This window comes from Urocampus carinirostris, chromosome 2 (genome assembly GCF_059441175.1).
Source record: "Urocampus carinirostris isolate Australia breed hairy pipefish chromosome 2, RoL_Ucar_1.0, whole genome shotgun sequence".
Lineage (NCBI taxonomy): Eukaryota > Metazoa > Chordata > Actinopteri > Syngnathiformes > Syngnathidae > Urocampus > Urocampus carinirostris.
Window position 1 is genome coordinate 44,172,849 of NC_142350.1, and position 16,505 is coordinate 44,189,353.

Consider the following 16,505-nt stretch of genomic DNA (forward strand, 5'->3'; position numbering starts at 1 on the left):
TTTCAGTGTCCACCTTCCGTTTAGCCATTGTTGATGGGTATCTGTGGGCTAATTTTTGCTGTTATGCTAATGACTGCTGCTGATCGACTGCTGAATAAATCAAACCGCCTCCCGCTTTGCTCCCGCTCGGCGCGTCCCTGTTGCATTGTGGGAAATGTAGTATTCATGCATACTGCGGGCTGCTGGCTTGCAGCGGCCTGCGGGCCGGATCTAATAATGTATTGATATCGTCACGCGGGCCAGGTAAAACCCTCTCGCGGGCCTAATGTGGCCCGCGGGCCTTGACTCTGACATATGTGCGTTAGAGGATTTGATAAAAACTCTGAAATAATAATGCCACAGCCTGTGTCCCATATCAACATTATTGTACCACTTAAAATTTGTCTCCCATAGTTACTTAAGAGTGTTGAGGTTCATTTTGAATGTCATGTTTGTCCTAAATAATGTTTTGAAAATAAGGTGCAAACAAATTTTATAAAAATGTCACAAAATTCTGTCAAAGAGGATACCAAGTTAACTTCAGTGCAGACAGTGCTGGGCGAAGGGAAGGAGTGAGCACGCCCTGTGTACAGCTTGTCCTGCTGCTCACCCAACCAAAGTATTTTATGTGCTTTGCTAGAGCTTCTGGGTGTTTAAAGTTTGTTATGTGGCTTTTCATCGTAAAGTGCCCCAACAATGACAATTGACCTTTTTAATGAGCTTCCATATAAAGTATTATTTGGTTACAGCCACAACAGGGTCTGTTGGTGTGACACCTTGACTGTAAACTAGTTATAATTGTGTCCAGACCCCTCAGGCAGTGAGTATTGTCTAGGCTTCGCACGTGTGACAATCGGCTCCAATTGCAACAATACAGTAAAAGATTGCCCGAGTTCTTTTTTACATCTGAGGCATATGTTCTCATGAAAAGAGCCACATATAGCCTGCAAAACCATAGGTTCCTGACCCCTGCCCTAGTAGATATTTTTATAGATTTCTAATGATCGAGATTCATTTTTGTGAAAAATGGACACGCTCCATCTTGTCTTACTAAAAGGGACAGTGTGTATTAGCAGGCACCTCCTAGTGTTAAAAAATATATTTGTTTGAATGATAAGCAAAAATACATGAAATATCATATAAATGTGCATTTTTACCAGATAGAGGGACTTGACATTCTTGACAATCATCTTGTTGCCTTGGTTACCCCAAAAAGCCATGTGAAAGGCTGGGGGAAAAAAGGAAGAAAAATGACCCTTTTTGGTAATTTTGAGTCTGTATTTTGTAATCTTCCTTGGGCTTTACAGCATTTATTTTCAGTTCGGCTACACCAGGGGTCTCAAACTCAGAGGCCAGGGGTTAATCGCAGCCCCCAGAATGATAGTCTGAGGCGCCTGCCTTAATATGAAAGTTAAAGGGGCAGTGGGTATTATTTACCCACTAGATGTCAGTGTATTCTGTCGTGCCACCAAAAACGAGTGCTAAAATCACAACGTAAGGAGACAAATTACGGTGTTCAAAACATAACTTATTACTCTATAAATAGGAGAAATAAGAGAATAAAGAAAAATGGACCAAAATAAGAAAAGGGAAAATGAAGAAAAATAAATAAGACAAAAGTAAAACTAAAAAAAAAACTGGAAATTAAGAAATAACGAGAAAAACTTTTAAAAAAGAATAGAGAAAATTGGGTTTTAATTTTTTTTTTTTTATTCCCGTTTTCCTTTTTGCCTTTTTCTTATTCTTCCCAATTTTTATCCCTTTTTTAAAAGAAATCTTTTTGTCTTTCTTTAAGAAAGGCTGGGTAAAAAAATGGAAGAAAAGGGTTCTTTTTGCCTACTTTCAGTAGTTTGTAGTCTTCCTTTCCTTCCATTTTTGGTTGCGCTACACATTGCAGCAACATCTAGTGGATGAATATGAATAACATCGGAATATTTTTTATCGGCGCTGTTTTTGTGGAAAACCCAATTTGGCCCAACCTCACCTGGATCCAAGCTTCCGCGGCCTCCAACCCAATTGAGATTGAGACCCCTGGGCTACACAATACACCAACATCTCTCAGTCAAATCATACACACTGTGCCGTTAAAAAGTTCCTCTATAGATCCAGTAAGTAGCTCAAATATTTCCTGATCTGATATTCGCTTCAGGAACCTCTTTAGTTTCAATGTACACTTGAGTAATGAATGAAGAAATAAAGGTTTCTACTTCGCGGGTTTGGACTACCGAAGGACCTTTTGGAACACAACCTCCACGAAAAGGGATTCTTGTATATGATTGGCCCCGGGCACATTTTCTTTACTTTATGGTTACTGTCTGATTTGGACTCCCGCTATCTAAGGACACTAACTGTTTTTTTTCTTTTGCTCTTCTTTCATGCAAAAGTCAACCCCTCCCAGTCCAAAAAGGAGATCGAGGTTGAGGATTGATTGCAAAAGTCGAGACCGTCCCAAGAAAGACTCGATTCATGCAACCGGCAGCTGACGTGGTAACACGTGCTGTCCAATCACGTCATGCCGCCGTCCCCTCCTGAAAAACCAGGTCCGGCGTCCTGCCCGCCTCACAAGCGCTCGGCGCCACCTGGAATGCGGATCGGCTTTGTTTGGAAATCTGACAGGCTCATGGGGTGAGTTTTCTGGTCTGGTTGGCCAGGGTCCGGGGACAAGACGCCGGAGGCGGCGCCGGATGGCTTGTCAGGGGCAAATTGGTTTTGAAGTGGATATCTGCAATATCCACAAAATTTTGGCTTTTATCATCCCGGCATTTATGTTGGATTTGTTTTCAGTCTCCGGTGGAGTTGACGTTGAATATTTTGCGAACCAGAGTCGGGCCCGATCGCTCCAGCTTGTTCTGGCCGTGGTCAAGGACGAGACTCCGAAATGTTTCGTTAGACGGCTTGGCTGGTATAAATTCGTATGAAGCGGACATTTACGGTCATTTACGGTTCAGTTTCCGGTAGAGTTGACGTTGAAAATTTTGCAAACGCGAGTGGGGCCCGATCGCCTCCAATTGGTTCTGGCTGGGGTCGTTATCGGTTGACTTGGCAGGGACAAATTCATGTGAACTGGACATCTGCGGTCTGACAAGTCCACCAAATTGTGGCTTCTATCGTCCTAGCATTTTAATTGGGTTTGGTTTTCAGGCTCCGGTGAAGTTGACATTGAATACTTTGGAAGGCGAATCGGGCTCCGTCGCCTCCAGCCGGTCCTGGCTGAGGTTGGGGACAAGACGCAGAAAAACGTCGCCAGACAGCTTGGTAGGAACAATTTTATGTTCTGCGGTCTAACGAGCGCACCAAATTGGGGCTTTTATTGTCCAAGCATTCCTGTTGGATCTGTTTTTTAGCCTCCGGTGGGGTTGACGGCGAATATTTTTGAGAACACGAGTCTTCCCCACCGCCTCTAGAGTTGTGAAACCCTTTAAGACGCAAAGTTTCACAGTGGTGTGGTCACTAACGTTTTGGTTTTTCTGAGGCGAACGTATTGAGAAGCTCTCCTCGGAATCGGGACCCGTCTGGTCCAATTTTGGCACTTTCTGACCCGGTTTATGCACTCGATGCTGGCGGCTGTCGTGACGAGGGCGTGGCGGGCGTTTGAAAGGAGCATTTGTGGCAATTTGCACGCCCGATTGGCTGCGGAAGTCGGCAAAGCAGCTGACTACCTCATGCCGCCGCCACAAGACGACCCGTTTGTGGCGGCAAGATGGCGGCCAATAAGAGGCGCCGTTGTTTTCTGCAACCGCGTCCCAAAATGCCGTCAAAGACGTCCCTCAAATGCCACCGAAAGACCCAAAAAGACTTATGAGAAATTCAAAGAAATTGGGTCACGGTCTGACGAGTCCACCCTCTCTGACCTCATTTCTGTCTTTGTGATCCCATAGATTTGGGGAAAGAGACGACATGTCTGCCTATCGCGATCACCAGGTAAGGCCGGGTGGGCACGTCGCTCCAACCCAGGGTTGCATACCTGTCAAGCTCCAGGGCTCCATGCCCTTACAAACTGTCGTATTTCCCTTACAAAATACAAAATAATCTTACACCATATTTTTTTCAAACGTGTTTGTTTATGTAGTTTAACATGTTATCTTGTACATGTGTCTCGTTATATATATTGTTAATTAACATTTTGTTGTGAGATCCTGAGTTGCTCGACATGAATGAGGTTTATTATAAAAAAAGTTCAAAAATTAAGTAGCTTGTACGTTCACTGTAGAAGGAAAAAGTACATGCAAATATAATTAACTAGAATTTTCTTATTCAAATTATTAATTCATTTTCTGCATTAAAATATTGATGGTAATATACTGATTAGAGGGATAACCACAAACCAGTCTTTTTTCATTTTCCCCCTCTATACTTCCTTTTTTTCTTAACTTCTTTATACAACATAATAATTCGTAATATAATGCATCAAAGCAAGTGAGCCGTTTGAGAGACGGCTCTCTTTAATGAGTTGAGCCAAAAAGGCCGGTTCTCTAAAAAGAGACAGACTTCCTTTCACTACACAACTACCACAAGAAATCTGATGTTTACTCAATCAACCCCGCCTGTTGTTTTCGGATCAGAATGACTTACGGTGTTTTAAATCAGGTTCGGCCATTGCGACTTGATGATCGTAAGCAGACGCATGTGCATAGTAGCATCAAACCGCTTGCTTCGTTTGCGACTAAAAAAACTGATAACGAGATAGAGGCTACCGCGGCGAACTCGTTTGACTTGATTGATTTGCCGTTTCGTGATAGTCGGTGTGGCCTGGATGGTACCCATAATTGACAAATTTGCATTTTTCCGTACAGATTTTCTTGTACGTCGTACACGTATTTAAATGCATAATAAACGTACTTTGTACGGCAAAAACGTACAAGTTGACAGGTATGGGGTTGGGCAAACTTTTTGAGGGGTAGGCCGCATTAGGTTGAAAATCTAGCCCAAGGAGGCGGTCCTGGAGACCTTCCCTATGAGTACATGCAGAAATCTACATGTTATGTCTATTTCCATTTTTTTTTTAATAAGATAAGAATGTTCACATTTAAAGCGAAACAATGTACAATATTAGGTCCCTAACCACTACATTTCATATTTGATAGTATTACTATGTAGTACTGTATTTCTGTAGTTGCATTTTTGTAGTAATTTGTAGTGGTTATGTATTTCTAGTATTTCTGTAGTAGTGGTGATTTAGCAGTATTTCTGTAGTTTTAGTGTTTTTGTTGTATATTTTTAGTATTTCTGTAGTTGTATTTCTGTAGTCCTATTTTTTTATATCTTATTTTTGTACTGTTTTAAGCAGTATTATTGTAATGTCACTGAAGTTGTGTTTTTGTAGTATTTCTGTTATAGTATTTTCTTCGCACTACTCATTTTTTTCAGAATGAGAGCAAAAAATATATTGGATCCCCGTTTTTAAGCACTAAATTTGATATATAGTTTTGTGGTTCTTTGGTAGCAATCACGGAATAGTATTATTGTCGTAAACACTCAACGGGAAAAAGCTGTCCCCCCAAAAAACATTTTTTAATACAAGTACTTAAAGGCACTTTGTTATTGATATTCGATCTCTACATGGCACTGTATTGTCTAATGTGAGCGAAAAGCAATTCCAAATGAGCTTAGCATAGCAGCAAGATACCAGACAAACATGGCGGCGACTACTAAGCATGTGTTCCCTTTATGTAAAAGAAATTACGTTTTCTCAATTTATGGATATTTATACAAATTAACATTGGTGTGATACTTCATGTATTTTTGCCTATTATCCAAAGCAATGTTGTTTTTACTGAATGAAGGTTTTTTTTTGTAACGCTATGAGGGACTAAATATTGCACACTGCCCCTTCAGTTTACTAGTACAGTGCTGCAAAAACGTATTTGCCACCTTCCTGAATTCTGTTTTTGTATATTCATCACTCACAAACGTTTCAGATCATCAAAGTAATTTTAATATCACATGGAGACGCCCAGAGGAAATACAAAATGCAGTTTTAAAATGTTGAGTTATATTCATTAAGGCACAACAAAATCAAAACCTATTTGGCCATATGTGAAAAGAAGTGACACTCCTGAACAGTTTTGAATCATCCAAAATCAAAAAGTAACCAGCCGGACATTCTGGGTACTCAACTTTGTACCTAAAATCGCCCCTGGTGTGCAGCCTGTTACATCTGGTGTAAAAATGGCACAGTGTTGAGAAAAAGAACACGATGCCAACAGTAAATCACGGTGGTGGTAGTGTGATGGTCTGGGGCTGCTTTGCTGCCTCACGACCAGGACAACTTGCTGTGATTGACCAAATAATGAATTCTAGTGTTTACCAGAAGATCCTGAAGGTGAACGTCCAGCCATCAGTTCATGCCCGAAAACTCAAACGCTTTTGAACCAACACCATCGTCCTGGAGATCCTGGTGGAGAAACTCTCACAACTGGGGCTCTGCTCCTCCATCTGTAGCTGTAAAACTCGGCCGCTACATCTCCTACACCCTGGCGCTAAGCACTGGATCCCCCCAAGGATGTGTCCTGAGCCCTCTACTGTTCACCTTGTATACCTCGAATTGTACACCAACCAACAACACAAACACGATTGCGAAGTTTGCTGTCGACAGCACCTTAGTAGGACTCATCCCTGATGGAGATGAGATGGCATATAGGAAGGAGATCGAGATGCTGGTAACAAATTGTTTGACTAATAAACTAATACTCACCACCACAAAATCTTATAAGACCATACTTGACTTCAGTAGTGCAAGCACAAACCAAAGCCCTCATCAAAGGAGGGTGTGTGGAGAGGGTCCACTCCTTCAATCTTCTGGGCATGCACATCTCTGACAACCTCTCCTGGTCTGCCAACACCTGGGCTGTGCTGGGCAAGGCCTAGCAGTGTCTCCCCTTCCTGATGGTTCTCGGGGAGAACAACCTGGAATAGAAGTTGCTGGTGTCCTTTTACGAAGCCACAGTGGAGAGCATTCTGGCCTAGGGCACCACTGTGTGGTATGCTGGGAGCAAGGCAGCGGACAGGAAAAACAACACAGCCCAAAAGATCATCGGCTGATGTCTACCCAGTCCAAAAGACATTGCTAGCTTGTGATACCGTAGCTGATCTATTAACATTATCAAAGACAATTCCCACCCCAGCCACCACCTCTTTGACCTGTTCCCATCTGGTAGGCACTAAAGGTCCTTTAAAACTAGGACAAACAGGCTCAGACAGCTTCTTCCCTCGGGCCTTTGCTCCAAACGAACGCTCAAAACTGAGAAAACAAACTTTTTTGAGCTTTTTTTTGTTGATAAATGAAACTGCGAAAATATATACCTTGTGAATTATATCTTTTTTTTTTCTGCTAATAAATGTTTTTGCGCTATTCTTTTTTTTTTACGTTATTATTATAACATAGGCCAGTTTTCTAAGCACCACGTCGTAATTATTTTGCTTATTTATCCTGATAGTCTTTTATCTCTTACATGTTTTACCTCGGAGTGCCATGCCTTATCTCGTTGCATACAATGTTTCACAACGCGGATATCAATGACAATGAATGCAATTCAATTCAAATTTAATTTTGTTCAGTTCTTGGGTGCTGCAGCGAGACAACAATCCGAAACCCACCAGCAAGTTCAAAAGGTTCTGGATTGACCCAGTCAAAGTACAGGTTTAAATCCAATTGAGATGCCGTAGTGTGACTAAACGGTCAGTTAATGCTGAAAAGTCCCCCACGACGGCAGATTTGAAATAATTTTACAGAGAAGGGTGAGCCAAGATTCCTCTACAGCATTGTGAAAGACTCATTAGCAATTATTGATTTGATTTCTGCCATTACTGCCAAAGGTGGCCCAACTCACTATTAGGTTCATGGCAATTACTTTTTCACATTGGGTTTTTATTATTTTGACTAAATAAATGTGCTCAACATTTCAAAACTTAATTCTATATTTCCTTGGGTTGTCTCTGTGTGATACAAAAATTGCTTTGATGATATGAAACCTTTGGAAGTAATAAATATGAAAAAAACCCAGAGAAATCAGGAAGGGAGCAATTACTTTTTCACAGCATAGATACTGAGGTATGAAATGTGTTTAATTGCTGTTAAAAGTGAAAATACCTAATGGAGTTAGGTATTTAGGATACATATTGTAGACAGATTGCTTTGATGGTGGACGCATGGTACCTCTACTTACAAATGTCTCTACATACGAAAGTTTCAGGTTGCAAAGTACCTAAACGGGAAAATATTGCCTCGTTACAAAGTCAAAAACAAAGTACAGCACGTGCTGCTATTCACCGCTCCCAGAGTTTTTACTGGCGCATGTGTGCTCCCAGCATGCTCTTCGTGTCACCGTCACAGTTCAGAGTAAAGAGACGAGAAGGAGGGTTTCCAGGAAAATAGCAGGGTGGAGGATGCAGCCATCATTCACTCAGCCCAAATTAAAGACATTTTAGCAAAATTCCATGAAGTCTTGGAATTTGTGAAAAGTAAAAAGTGCTGACAAGTCGGGTCGGACAAGTGGCCCTCAGGCCGCAGTTTGACCAATATAAATATATATATTTTTCCCTGTCCAGACAAGCGCCGTTGCGAGGGTATCGCTTCTCCCATTGGTGCGCTCAGCCGTCCAATCTGTGAGCTGGGTCTATGCGGAGGCTAAAGACCGCTACCCACTGCTGGGCCTGGTAGGAGGCGTGGCCGAGATAGGGGTCCGCAACGCCTCAATGGCCGCCTTGAACAGGGCCACACCCATAATGAGGAGTTTCAGGCCTCAGAGTAAGTAAGAAGAGACAGAACTAGCAATGATGCTAGTGAGCACTACTCTAATGCTAATTGTCTTTGTGTTTGTTTCCAGTGGAGGCGGCCAACAGTTTTGCTCTGCTGGGTCTGGACCAATTAGAGAGGACCTTCCCCATCCTCAACCAGTCCACTCAGCAGGTTTCCTTCCTCTTATTCTTTTTAAATTACGGGGGCGGAGACACAAATTAAGCCCCACCTCCTCATCCGCATATGCTTTGGTCCCATGTTACTAACCTTTTTTGCGCCAAAGCACTTTTTTTTTTTTTTTATTATAAACCTCAAGGGACCTCGGCTTTTAAAAATGTTCCAAAATTAATTTTCGGCAGCAGCTTTTTAAAGCTTAAAACATCATGTTTGCCTAAATAGAAACTATATTTTGTGAGTATAAGTTTTCTTATCATATGTGGTCACTGTGACAGGGAATGTACACAGGTTTTTAATTTTAGGTAATCGCTTTGCTGTAATTTTGGATCAATTTATTCATAATGTTTTTTCAAATTTTATAATATATCTTGTTTTTTTGGGGGGAAAAAAATCACAATTATAAATAGTATTTCTTTTGTAAAATGAGAGAGAAATCATTAAAACAAGCAATATTATGACACACCGTTCCCCTCTAAAAGGTGCCAACCTGGGGAGAGTGGCTGGATAGTGCCCTCTTGCGCATAATTTGTTTTCACACCTGCTTTTCTTTATTATTCCAGTTCTTTATATTGGTCGTTTATTACTTTTTTTTTGCTGTGTAATTTTTTTTTAAATATTTTTATAACCTTTTTATTTCTCACACACATTTTGACAGAGGGTTGATTCCTCCATAATACAGCAACACAAACAAAAAAATATATACAATTGACATACCCATGAATAACAAAAGAAACAACAAAAAATGTTAATAAAATAAATAAAATAAAAATTGAGGTGTTTAGACATCAAGTAAAAATTGTGTGATAAACTTCCATCTTTTCTCGAATTGATCTAGTTTCAGTTGAAGTCATGCCGTGATTTTTTCCGTAATGTACATTTGCTTTAATTTGTCTCCATTGTTTTATGTCGGGAGGTTGTGGTTTCAGCCAGGACATTGTGATCATTTTTTTGATACCAGTAGCATAACCTTTAGTACATATTTATATTGTGTAATCTTAAACAGCTTCCTTAAACAAATCAATATATTTAATAAAGGTCCTTGTACAATCTTAAGAGCGTAAATTTAGTACATAAAAAAAATAAAATGTTAATCTGCTGCCACCTACTAGTATTAGTTACTCAGCTCAAAGGAGGCAAAGATACTGACCAATGGCATGCCTTTTTGCAAAGATAACGTTGGGAAACTCCCTGCAACGCACCGGACAAAGTCTCATGGCACTTAGGGGGTTTTATTCAATGTTTGTCTGGTGGCGTCAGTAACGCGGTATGCCCTCCAACCAGGTGGCAGGCCACCTGAAGGATGCCTTCTTCCTGACGCTGGACGACGTGCAGCTGCGGGTGTCGGACGGGTTGGAGACGGTGGAGCGTCTGTCCCGGGGGGCACTGCAGCAGCTGCAGGATTCGCAGGTGGGCCGCGTGGCCTGGTCGGGCCTGGACGAGGTTTTGGGCCGGCTGGAGAACGCCAGCTCTTACTACATGCCGCTGCCGCCAACGCTGCGTGAGTTACTGCCGCCGGGGATGGTTTTTCGGGCGGGGCCATTTGTTGATGCTGTACCCCCGCCAGGTCGGGAGTGGGAAAGGCGGGTCCAAGAGTACGAGGATGAAGACGAGGAGGACGAGCCCGGTTTGTGGACGCGAATGCGTAGCCTTTTCCTCGCTGTTGGCTTGCAGCTGTACCACCGCATGGCCAAGCTCCAAGAACAGCTGGAGGACGCCATCGGCGGCCTTGGGGACACCGTCCAAGCGGTAGGTGCCGACCTGAGCGGGTGCGACTCAAACCATGAACACCTACATGTCGTGTTTTTATCTTTGTGTTTGGAAGGAAATAGTTTTAGGATTTCATTGATTGCAGTTACCACATGTCGACGATCAGTCTCATAATTTTGAAGGAGCTACACTTATCTATTCATTCGTGGTTTTCCCGCTGAATAACTGATTCCTGGTAAAACCATAATACCGTTGATCGATAAAAATACTATTAGTTTTATTCAGACTTCAATAATCAAACATTTCAACAGGTGGTTAATTGGAATACGATTGATTTTACAGAGTGGTGGGTATACCAGCTCAGTAGCCTAGATGGTAAGGCGCCCGCTTTGAGACTGGGAGGTCGGTGGTTCGCGCCCCGGCCGAGTCATTCCTAAGACTTAAAAAGTGGTCGGCGGCGCCCTCTGTTGGCTGCGGCTGCATCGGCTCGCTACAACGGGTCAGGTGCAATCGACATTTCGTTCTGTGTACATTGTTACACAGAATGACAATACAAGGAAATTATTATTATTATTATTATTATTATATTGTGGAAAGTGAAAATGGCTAATGAGAGAAAAGAGCAGATTTTCTCTGGCGTTTTCGAAGTGTTTGTCCCCAGCACCAATCAGCAGTTATGTTTTTTCTGTTACATACAAGGGCCTTGTCGGAGAGAGAGAGAGAGAGAGAGAGAGAGAGAGAAATGAATTGAGATAGAGGAAAAAGAAAGGGAGACGTAGTTGCTTTGGTCATCTTCCATCCATCTATTTAACAAATTATCATATCCTTCATCATTATAACAACTATTTTTTGTTAGTCCGTTTAGAAACGAGCAAATTGTTTAACTTAAAATATATATTTTACAGTTTCTGGGTTTTTCCTTTCTCATCCTTCTCCTCCTTACTATCTATCAACAATATATAGGAATAATCTCGTGAAAATTTTGAAATAGGATTCTACCTGTACCAAATGTGAGTTACAAGGGCTCAACGAGACCAAGAGAGACCTCCACCTCCACCGCTGTCTTAGCAGCTCAGATGATGTAGCTTGATCTCTAGTGTATCTGTCCGGTTGGGTTGTTGGCCAAGATGGCATCTCGGCATTGAAGCTAGTTCTCCACAGAGTCCACGTTGGCCAAGGTCAAGTTTGACACATCTGTATCAATGTCTTCTTGGGAGTACCAGTTTGCATTGGTACACCGATAATCTCAGGGTCCTTTTGTCATCCTGTCGATAGAAGGGGGGCAGGGGTGTATTTGAGCGTCCAGGTAGCAAAGCATCATTCTACAGCCGCTCTACCTTTTCCCTGCAGGTGGGCCTGGGGGCCGTCCTAGACCTGCTGGGGGAGTTGCTGCAGTACCTGCGGCGGCTGCTGGTGGCGCTGGTGTACAGCGCCGAGAGCCTGAGAGAGGATGGCTTCAACCGCGCAGCGACGCTAGCAGCGGCGTTGGCCGAGTTGCGCCCGATTCGGCAAGCGGGGCGCCTCCCCTCCGGGTTGCGTCACCTTCTGGGGGACCTGCGCCAGCTGTCTGCCATCCTTTTGCAGATGCTGGTCAATGTTACACCGCTCTACGAAATGGTGAGCTAGCACTGCCACCATCTTTCTGCTTTTCAGCGCTGGCGTCTTCTTCCTTTGAGACTAACTCTATGGTAACTTGTTCCGCCATTTGCCCACTCAGCTGCAGCAGCCGTCCGAAAAGGAAGTGGAAGACTTCCTAAATCAAGAGGACTTCCGCTCAGAAGGCTCGTCCCGCCGCGGTTCGGCTAACAGCCTCTTCCTCAAGGCCATGGACGGGCGTCCTCGGCGGCGCCGCAGCCTGTTTTCGAGGGCTGCTCGTAGCCCGGGCCCCGACACCCCCTCCGGCCGCCGCCCCAGCCTGAAGCAGGACCAGGAGGCAGACGGGCCTCTCGAAGGCGCTGCTGCATCCCAGCGCCGGCCCTCCGCCGCAGAGCTCCTCCTCACACCGCTCAAGCAGTTCGTGGCGCAGAGCCAGAAGGCCTTCGAGTACCTCAACCCAAACGCGTCCGAAGACCCCGCTCATGATGAGGACGAATGACGAGCGAGGCCTAGCCCCCTGACAAGTAACGCCCTGCCCGCTGCCTGTCCCCAGCTCTGTCAGGACTGTCACCCAACCTGACTGAGCTTGGTGCTAATTGACGCATTTCTGCTTTTCGGATCTTCCCACTCTAGTTTAGGCTGCCATTTTGCTGTTGTGCTTGCAGCTGAAAAATACATTAAAATAATGAATTCCTCTGATGATTACCTGAAGCTCATAACTTTGTTGAGTTTCTCTTTACGGACAGTTTATTATTTAGCGCTTCCTGTGGTAAAATAAATAATTCAATCATTTAAAAAAATGCTATATACTTGCATGTAAGCGACACACTAAGACCGTTTTAAAAGAAATTCAAAGTATGATAATTCATATAGGGGATGGAGATCAGCACCTCCATGCCCGAGACCATGGTACTCAGCCGGAAAAGGGATGAGATTCTGTTCCAAGAGGAGGAGTTCAAGTATCTCTGGGTTTTGTTCACGAGTGAGGGTAGAATGGAGCGTGAGGGTAGGATGGAGCAGGAGATCGACAGACGGATTGGTGCAGTGTCTACCATCATGTGGACCCTGTACAGGTCCGTCGTGGTGAAGAGGGAGCTTAGCCGGAAAGCAAAGCTCTCGATTTACCAGTCCATCTTTGTTCCTACCCTCTTCTATGGCCATGAAGTATGGGTCATGACCGAAAGAACCAGATCCCAAATACAAGTGGCTAAAATGAGTTTCCTCTGCAGAGTGGCTGGGCTCTCCCTTAGAGATAAGGTGAGAAGCTCAGTCATCTGGGAGAGACTCTGTGTGGAGCCACTGCCCCTACCCAGAGAGGAGCCAGGTGAGGTAGCTGGGGCATCTGATAAGGATTCCTCCTGGACGCCTCCCTGGGGAGGTCTTCTAGGCATGTCCCACCAGCAGGAGGTCCCGGGCACGACCCAGGACACGCTGGAGAGACTACGTTTCTAGGCTGGCCTGGGAACGTTTGGGATCCCGTCCGATGTACTGGATGAAGTGGCTGGGGATAGGGAGATCCGGACTTCCCTGCTGAGGCTGCTGCCCCGCGACCCGACCCCGGATAAGTGGAAGATAATGAATATATATATATATATATATATATATATATATATATATGAGAGAGAGATATAGAAAAACGCGTATACCTAAACATTGATAATTATGTAGTGAAAGGAGGGGTCAGGGTTTAGGGCAGGGGTGTCCAAACTACGGGTCAGTTTTTATTGGCAAATTCTGAAAATATAGTTGAATATGGCCCGCACATGGCACTTGAACTCTGTTGCACTTCTCAGTTTTAACACTAGATGGAGCCAGTAACGGAAAAGGTGCTTCAGGCAGAGGCAGGAATTGAAGTTTAAAAAGGCTACTGCAGTAGGTAGAGAGATCCGATAGCTAGCGAATCCCTCTCAACTACTTCCGGTTTCAGTAGCTGCATTTATTGAAAAGTCATGGATGCGCAGTACATCTAATGGAGTCACGCATTACATTACATACAATGGAAAATGACTGAAAAACGTGGATCTTTTAATGTGACTATGTGTGTGAATGATTACTTGTGTATTAAAAATAGAAAAACAGGTTAAAAAAGTTAATTTCATAGCAAGTTAATTTGTAACATAGGAGTCTGAGAAATATACAATAACTAAAAGTAGCTTACTTTACAAAACCGAAGTGCCCGGAGGAAACTCACGCAACCCACGGGGAGAACATGCAAACTCCACACAGGAAGGTTCGATCTCATGACTTCAGAACTGTGCCGCACACGCGCTAACCACTGCCCCGCCATGCTGCCCGAAATTAAACATATTTAACAAAATAAATGTTACCACTCCTCAAACCTAGAACAAGTCCAGTAGCTTTTCTTTCCTGTCTAATAGCATAGAGGAGTTACACTCAGGTATTGCTGAGGTTTGTATTCGAGACTGTATCGCTATATACAAAAAATGTAATCAACATTTTTTTCTACTCCTGGCCCTTTCAAAAAATGTTTAGGCTAATGCGGCCCGCGACTCAAAAAGTTTGCCCACCCCTGGTTTAGGGTGTCCTTAAGTTTAAAATGACATATTTTCTCTATTAAGTATGTGGTAACAGTGCCCAACTGAGTTCAAAGAGCCTTTATCAATATTTTCGACCGAGCCTTTTATCATCGGTTTTCCGGACATGCAGCGCATCAAGCTGGAGGAAAGAAGGTGGGGAAATGGGGGTGTTAAGTCATCTCACGCACGTTTTCTTTTATTCCAGGATGAATATTGTGAAAATAAGAAAAGGACTGTTTCATGGTCCAGATGCCAACCCAAACCCCCAAAAAGATGAAAAAAGATTTTATTCTACCCGAATCTAAAGATAGACACGTACATGCACACGCCATACAGGCAGACAGAGGCTGCAATGGTGACTTCAGACAAAAAATGGCGTCAAGAAGTAGAATATTTTGAAATTACAGACACCACCTTTAATAAATATTAACATACTGGTATCGAAGCTAAAATCATATTAAAACCATTTTTTTCCAACTATACGGATAACAGCCACCCCCACTTCCAATAAACATCCCTCGAATGTCTCGTCTTCTCGTTGGTCGGGATCGCACATCAGAAAAAACGGCCGCCATCTTGGTTCTCGTCCTCACTCGAGTCACTTTAAAACGTACGAACGGTTTAAGTAAAGAATAAGGCTTACGTTTTTGATTTTCTTTAACTCACACTTCCTCCTCGCAGTCCTCTAAAAAGGTATCAGGGCGCGCGCACACGTCACACCTGCCCCCCGCACACTTGAAACATTTCTTGCAAAAAACGCCTGCAAAGACAAAAACAGGGAGGCGGTTACCATGGCAACTTTTGCGTATTTTGATCCTTTCAAATTGCGTATGCCGTACGCTTTTTTGTACAGGAAATTACAAATTGTTGCTTGCATTGCCCATTTCGGCTCAAATCCAGATCGTCTCAGTCACCGGTATCATCTTCGTTCGCCCAGAATTCTTTCGGTGCGCTAAAGTCGGTATGAATTATAGTGAGCAACACAAAAAAAAAAAATTCAAATGGAATTACTCGAGTTGATTTACTAGATTGATTTGCCCGCTGTCTTTGCAAGCGTTTATAGCCAAACTAGAACCATCCTGGCATTGGAAGCATTCTTCATTGCAGGCAGAATAAAAACAAATGTAGCTTCTGACCTCTTAGCCAGACTAGGACGCTCGGAGCGTACGTCTTTATTAAACATTTATTTACCGGTATTTTGATATGTATTCATTTATTTATGTATTTTTAATAAAAAAAAAATTTATGCATTTATGTCACTTATTCTAAATATTTTTTAATTTCAAAGGAAAAACTTCTTTTATTAATCAATCTATGTATTCATTTAAACACAAACAGTTTCAACATAGATACCAAAATACCCTTTATGTAAAGTTCTTTATAGGACAATAATATGTCACGAAGACAAAGTTGGTTTGTAATATTTATAAACAATGGTGGCCAAATGATGAAGGTGCTGTATCTGAGTCAGCTCAGGAGGCTTCTCCTGCTACTGGTCTCAATGGTTACCATGTTTCACTTGGGGGAGTAAACTCCTACCCTTCTGAAAATGACCTGTGGAGGGATGGGCACCGCCAGGCTGTGTTTGCCCAAGAACCACCACTGGAAGTGGTGCCCTGACAACGCTGGTGGTTAAGGGATCCGTGAACCATGAGCGCTAGCTAATGTTATCCTTGATCAAGCATTTATTGTAGCGGGTTTTGCTTTGCCTTCCTTACTCTAATGCCGACGGTGAAAACATTCAGCCGTGTGAAGTAGTCGTTCTGGCTCTT

The 16,505-nt window shown here is 43.2% G+C and overlaps 2 protein-coding genes across 6 annotated transcripts in view; one reads left to right on the top strand and one right to left on the bottom strand.

Moving 5' to 3' along the window:
- The first annotated feature begins 2,557 nt into the window (after positions 1-2,557).
- Positions 2,558-12,898, top strand: plin6 (perilipin 6). The gene is made up of 8 exons (XM_088326655.1): positions 2,558-2,604; positions 3,858-3,900; positions 8,527-8,725; positions 8,805-8,887; positions 10,175-10,391; positions 10,458-10,639; positions 11,951-12,217; positions 12,318-12,898. The coding sequence occupies exons 1-8, from the start codon at positions 2,564-2,566 to the stop codon at positions 12,693-12,695; spliced, it is 1,410 nt and encodes a 469-aa protein (XP_088182781.1). The 5' UTR covers positions 2,558-2,563; the 3' UTR covers positions 12,696-12,898.
- The window catches only part of dcst2 (DC-STAMP domain containing 2), a 31,250-nt gene continuing 20,636 nt past the window's right edge, over positions 5,892-16,505 (bottom strand). For 2 of the 5 annotated variants that reach the window (XR_015849511.1, XM_088326654.1), the window contains 2 exons: positions 6,674-6,885; positions 5,892-6,594 (listed from right to left, as the gene is read on the bottom strand). Coding sequence is in view for 4 of the 5 variants with exons in the window: in XM_088326654.1 (XP_088182780.1) it covers positions 6,706-6,885 (180 nt within the window). In the remaining variant the exon portion in view is untranslated. Of the gene's footprint in view, positions 6,886-15,002; positions 15,335-15,376; positions 15,494-16,505 lie in introns of those variants that run through there. The other 3 variants (XM_088326653.1, XM_088326650.1, XM_088326652.1) reach the window with 3 other exon arrangements.

What these genes read in the sequence shown, in the direction of transcription:
- plin6 (XM_088326655.1), top strand. Translation starts at nt 2,564, where the DNA reads ATGCGGATCGGCTTTGTTTGGAAATCTGACAGGCTCATGGG. An exon ending in TTGGGGACACCGTCCAAGCG is followed by an intron (nt 10,640 to 11,950) that starts GTAGGTGCCGAC and finishes TTTTCCCTGCAG; the next exon opens with GTGGGCCTGGGGGCCGTCCT. An exon ending in TTACACCGCTCTACGAAATG is followed by an intron (nt 12,218 to 12,317) that starts GTGAGCTAGCAC and finishes TTGCCCACTCAG; the next exon opens with CTGCAGCAGCCGTCCGAAAA.